Source organism: Anneissia japonica, unplaced genomic scaffold (genome assembly GCF_011630105.1).
Source record: "Anneissia japonica isolate Jap-2015-1 unplaced genomic scaffold, ASM1163010v1 scaffold3334_len1275209_cov185, whole genome shotgun sequence".
NCBI classification, from domain to species: Eukaryota; Metazoa; Echinodermata; class Crinoidea; order Comatulida; family Comatulidae; genus Anneissia; species Anneissia japonica.
In genome coordinates, this window is record NW_022738561.1 from 319809 (window position 1) to 326231 (window position 6423).

The window sequence follows — 6423 nt, forward strand, 5'->3', positions numbered from 1 at the left end:
TTATTGTATAAAAAAAAAATCAAACTTAATTTTTAATAAATGAAAACTACATTCTCTTTTAGCTTTATTATTTATTCACTCTTTATCCTTTAAGCCAGGAACTCATTGCGTTGTACGACTGTCGGCTGACAAATCCAACTCCGCTTCCTGTGAGTGTAAGACGATTCGGTGGCAGTCTTAACGGAGTATCGGTTTTTTTAAATCAGACTAGGGCCTCATGGCATTAGACACCCAACCAAGTTGGGTAGGAACAACAAGTGAAGGACACGTTATTGATTACCTATTCTTCTGAAGGCAGGCCCCTATCCTTTAGGTGTGATGGTATGTACGAACCCCCACCCCCAAATCAGAAGAGGTCCACGTCTTAAAGACGGTCTAGAATGCCTTGAATAAATTTGAATTGCTTTGAAAATTTAAAGGGAATCTTAGATGTTTATATTTTAACCAGCAATCTATAGTTAGGTCAGTATTTGGGCATAAAAGCTGCAATAGTAATGAAAAATCAAAGCTGAGGTTAAACCAGCTCTAAAACCTGACCTCAGTTGGCCCATCTATGCTTATCCTGCACCCACATCCCTCAGGCCATCTTGATATATTTATTCCCAATAACATAAATGATAGATGCTTAAGCCAACTAGTTAGATTACAATAAGCCAGTTCATAGTTTGAACTGCACATGCACATATCCAAGGTCAATCAACTTAGTGTGTACAATTGTTTATGTTGATTGACTTTGACATGTGCAGTTCAAACTACAAATTGTCCTAGGCTACCTGGTTAGCTGACACATAATCAGAGACAATAGGCCTACTGCCAAAGATTACTTTATCAGATTCACTTGCTAAGGGTAATTTTGGTCAGGTACAATCAGTTACACTTGGCTAGAATATGATTACACCAAATTTTAGGGCACCCATCTGGATAAGAAGGGTATGTTAATTAGTTGCACTTGGCAAAGACAGGCTTACATCTTAACTCAGGGGATGAACCAGGTATATAATACCCATAATTTAACATGAGTAACAATATAGTTACTATGTAATTGTAACACCTTCATTTTTATTTACAGTTAACACAAAACTCGTGTATTTCTGTTACAAATACACTGAAGAAACAAGCAATTTAAACAAATGCATTATACAGAACCATTAATTGCATAATCTGAGCGATGCAAGGCATCGAAGAAAACACTTGGTGATAGGCATGCAGCTATGGAATGTTTGTATAGTTTAATTTTTAAGAAATATCACAAGAGCGCGCAATTTTAAATTTTTAAGAAATATCACAAGAGGGCGCAATAAAAAAATAAGGCAATTAAAAATTTGTGGGAATTTTATACTAAGGCACCTGTTATATATAAACATACACTGTGTATAGACAAGTTTAAAGGCTAAACATTTTCCAATTAAAGAATTAGTGACTAATGTCTACCTTTAAGTAGCAATCCCACAAAATGTCACACCATATTGTCCTATTAATTGTCATTGTTAACTTCAGAAAGTCAGGACAACTTGACTTTTTGATCAATATCATATAGCATGTTACACACACACTTTTTTGATTTGGTACCACAGAAGATTTAAACACTCCAAAGGTCTAGACATCGCAACAACTAAAATTAATTATTTACCCCCTTCACAGATCAAACGTTAGCACAATTTTTTTAATATCCAATAATAAATATATTTGAAAAATAATTATGAATATAAAAGAACAATCAAAGGAAATCAAAATAACAAACAGGTCAACATTAAAATAAAGTATATATTACTTTTACCCATTTTACATTACTTAGGTAGTTAATATTGATAGGAATCATATTTTGTTTGGTGTCATATCAGCTGTTTTATCATTTTTAAATGAAGATGTAAAATATCAAGACCCCAATATTTTTGATTGCGATAACGTCAAAATTTACATAATCAATCATGTGACGTTATGATATCCCGTATGCACTCTGTGGGTCATGGTACGTGAAAGACTCATGCTATCTTGGTCAGTAATGATACCCATATGCGAATTCACAAGACATGAGCAGGTACACAAGATTTTGATGATAGAAGACACAAAAGGGTTTGGCATCAGGAGTTTTGGTTTAGTAATAAATTTGGCAAATTTGACAGTGAAAATGTATGGTTGGGGTAGATTTCCTCCTCACTCCTAGATATGGCACTTCAACAACAATATGATTATTAACCAATTAGTAATAGAATAGTCTGTTTTAGTAATGTACTTGGCAAATCTGACAGTGAAAATGTGAGGCTGAGGGTTTTCTTCCACCTCAACCCTCTCCTCACGTCTAGATGTGGCACTACAACAACAATATGATTATTAAATAGTGAAACTTGACATAGAATGAATTTGGCAAATTTAACCATGTTAAATGTGGGGTTGGGGTACATATCCTTATCTCCACCCCCTCCTTATTTCTAGATATGATTATATCCTTACCCCTTCCTCACTTGGCCTTCTTCCCACCCCTCCTCACTTCTATATAGATATGGCCTTCTTCCCACCCCCTCCTCACTTCTAGATATGGCCTCCTCCTAACCGCCTCCTCACCTCTAGATAATATGGCACTGTAAAGCCAAAAATTCTAGGCTTACTGCAGATTTTCCATCTGTGAAGTATCACATCTCCAGTTTGACCTCATTGTATGAACCTTGTTCGACGACCTGATTTTCGACGAGGATGGTCTGATCCCCATCTGTAGCTACCGGCGTCGGTGGTGGTAACCTGTTGCTATTACCAGCTGGTGAGTTACCCTGAGCATCGTACAAGGGGTTGGTGTCGTCTGGCGCTTTACCGCTGCTGTAACGTTTTCTTTGCATGTTAATTGCAACAGTCTCCTGGTCTGCAATTCTACTTGGATTTTGTAACCTGAAAACGATTGAGAATGCTATCAATAAGGCAAGATTTTTTTCATACCTTGTTGAGCGAACTTGCCGACTATAAATACTGATGATTTCAAATAAAAATTTAATTTAATTTTTGGCCAATTAGCTCACCCGCCACCACGAAAAAGTGGAAATTTCAGGAAAAAATAAAAGTTTTTCTTTATTTTTATTTTGCCCTCCGCTGCCTTGTAATCTCCATAGATAAGTTAGTATAATACATACTCAAAGTATCGAAATGCACGCCATGGTGTCGGGATTCAATATTTCGACATTAATTATGTCATCATCAGGAATGAAAAATTATCCACATTTGCAAGCTTATATGCACAAGTACCAAAAGTGCTTAGCCAATCTTATCTGAGATTAATCAGTGGACCTTTCGGTTTTTGGCAAATGCTCCAGAGACAAGATATGTATATTTCTTCCTAATTATATAAATTTGAAGCATTTAACCATCCTATTTTACATTCACCAATAAACATTTTTAGTTTTACTTTCTCCTCCGTCCGAATGTTTTTGGCAAATATATTTGCTAAATAAGAAAATAAAATTTTATTTTTATTTTTATTCCAGCCTACTCGGATGATCTTTAAAAAATTAAGTACATGAAACAAGGAATAAAAAAAGTCGCCTAAGCAGAAATAACTCAATGTGATTTTAACTAATCATTAATCATTTACAAAAGATAGAATAAATAAAACTGTAAAGCAAATAAGATGGTGAGACAGTGATTGTAATGATGAGCACTTTATCAACCAGGCCCATAACCAGGGGGCTTTACATGGTTTGGCCAAGCAAGTGAACATCATCTGATGAACAAACTACCACTTCTCCTTGCCTAAAAAAAAAATCATCAAAATGATAAATTTACCATTCAAATGCTATAATACTTTAGATCTAGAGGTTCCGCACTCCTGATTTCCATGCGGCTCTTCCCTTTAACCCCAACAAATCACAAATGTGCTTCTTAATAACATTAATGTGTCATGCAGAAACTTCAGCCAATATGTGGCAACAGTACTTCATCAAGGGATGTATAAATGTCTTAAGCTTAGTCCAGACTATCAAATCTTCTTTGAAAGAAAAAACTACTGTATGCCCATATATAGTCATGATGTGCCCATATATGGTCATGATGTGCCCATATATAGTCATGATGTGCCTATATATAGTCATGATGTGCCCACATATAGTCATGATGTGCCCATATATAGTCATGATGTGCCTATATATATAGTCATGATGTGCCCATATATAGTCATGATGTGCCCATATATAGTCATGTGCCCATATATAGTCATGATATGCCTATATATGGTCATGATGTGCTCATATATAGTCATGATGTGCCCATATATAGTCATGATGTGCCCATATATAGTCATGATGTGCCTATATATAGTCATGATGTGCCCATATATAGTCATGATGTGCCCATATATAGTCATGATGTGCCTATATATAGTCATGATGTGCCCATATATAGTCATGATGTGCCCATATATAGTCATGATATGCCTATATATGGTCATGATGTGATGTCATCATGACCATATTTAGGCATGTCACATGTTTTTGTCAAATGATAGACCATACAGTCCTAGGATATCCCCCATCAGAAGATTATTATGCAAAGTACTATCTACAGCTTTATCTTTCTTGAATTATCATACAAATGTTGAGGATTATGTAATGAATTTGTAGCATAATCTTACCTTTGGATAATAAATATAATAATAACACAGAGAACCGATACGCCATCTACGGTGGTCCAGATAATAAGATAGATTGATGGGTCCTGAAATATACAATATTTATTTGATCACCAATACAATTTTAACACAAAGGTGGGGTTATGATAATGCTGGCGATAAATAAAGACAATAACTATCAGTGACATTTTGTTGATGCCAAATGATTATGATTATATAGTTGAGATGGTAACAATGGTTAGGAGACAAATAAGAAAATTAATTAAATAGTTTGAGGATAAAACTGACTCACCAAATACCAAGCCGGTGAATTTCTGTTTTCCAAAACTTGCGCAGCACCAGACGTGACTGAATGAGCACCAACGCACCAGTACACGGAAAACAACCACCACTTGTTCACCATGTATACTGAGCTATTGATACTCGCATTCTTTAAATCCCTTCAAAAAATAACAAGTATTATGAATAAGTTATTAAAATAATTATAAAATAGTATAAAGTCAGCTCTAGAGGAAACATTTTTTTTTTGAAAAGTACAACTGATTTTTCTAAAACACAAAAAAGCATATTCAACGAAAAACTCGGGAACAGTAATAAAATACATTTTTTTGAATATTTAAAAAATTGGGGGAAAAGGGGGTGTAACCACTCATTTTTCAACCTATCTCATTAACCGTTCCTGAGCTTTTCGTCCAACACACTTTTTGTGTCTTAGTTAAATCAGTTGTTCAGCACATTAAACAAATTTTTCCTCTGGAGCATAACTTTAAAGATAATTTTATAAACACATATTTTAAATTTATAAACACATATTTTTTATTTTATAAACATATATTTTTTATTTTATATATAGATACTTTTATAAACACATATTTTAAATTTATAAACAAGTATTTTTTATCTTATAAACATATAATTTTTTATTTTATATATTGATATTAACCAACAACTTCATCACCAATATTCCTATCATCACCAAATTATATTATCATTATCACATTAATAATATCATCATCACTATCAGCTTCATCATTGTCCTTACTTGTCATCATCATCACCACCATCATCATAATCATGACATCATCATCATCACGACCATCATCATCATTGTCGCACCTGCATCAGCAGACCGTCACCATCCATTCAATATCATCTTCAATTCCTTCTGATTACCTTATTTCTTGATCAGTTACTTCATAAAATGCAGCATTAACTTGACGAATATTCCGTTCTCGCATTTCTTCAATGCTGTATTTATAACTCTCAGCGGTTTGTATGAAACCTGGCGCGCGTTTCTCAACCCAAGATCTGTTTGTATCAGACAGCCACCATATCTAACAAAAAAAAAAACAAACAAATAATAAGTAAATGCCATGGATGATGCATTGGGAAACAAGAGATCCACACAATTAGGTGATCAAAGCTTTGACATAAAAAATTTTTCCAGGCTGTCCAATAAGAAAGGCAAAAAGAAGCATGACTATAGTAAAAATGAGATTAAAATGGAATAAGAAACACATTATATGATAAAAAGTATACCTGTACAAAACAAAATGTTACTTTACCTTTTCCTGCCTAATACCGGTTTCCAGCGTGGTGTTCACTACCACTTCTATCCATGTGGAATAGTATGGATGATTTTCATCTGGTTCACGGATATCAAAAATTACACTCTTATTGTAGAGGATAGCCAGATTCAGTAGATCTTTCAAGGTGGGAATCCGCTGTTTATGGAATTCATTTTTGATGTGTTCAGGAATAGATTTGACTGTCCGAAATGGATCCCTCTGAAAAGAAAAATTGAAATATATATA

General features: G+C 34.3%; 1 protein-coding gene across 4 annotated transcripts in view; it reads right to left on the reverse strand.

Moving 5' to 3' along the window:
- Nucleotides 1–584: 584 nt before the first annotated feature.
- The window catches only part of LOC117117636 (glycerophosphodiester phosphodiesterase domain-containing protein 5-like), a 15410-nt gene continuing 9571 nt past the window's right edge, over nt 585–6423 (reverse strand). For all 4 annotated transcript variants that reach the window (XM_033262013.1, XM_033262014.1, XM_033262011.1 and 1 more), the window contains exons 10-14: nt 6175–6396; nt 5783–5943; nt 4902–5049; nt 4613–4695; nt 585–2880 (exon numbers count right to left, since the gene is read on the reverse strand). In XM_033262013.1, the coding sequence (XP_033117904.1) occupies nt 2631–2880; nt 4613–4695; nt 4902–5049; nt 5783–5943; nt 6175–6396 (864 nt within the window). In that variant the 3' untranslated portion in view covers nt 585–2630. The remainder of the gene's footprint in view (nt 2881–4612; nt 4696–4901; nt 5050–5782; nt 5944–6174; nt 6397–6423) is intronic.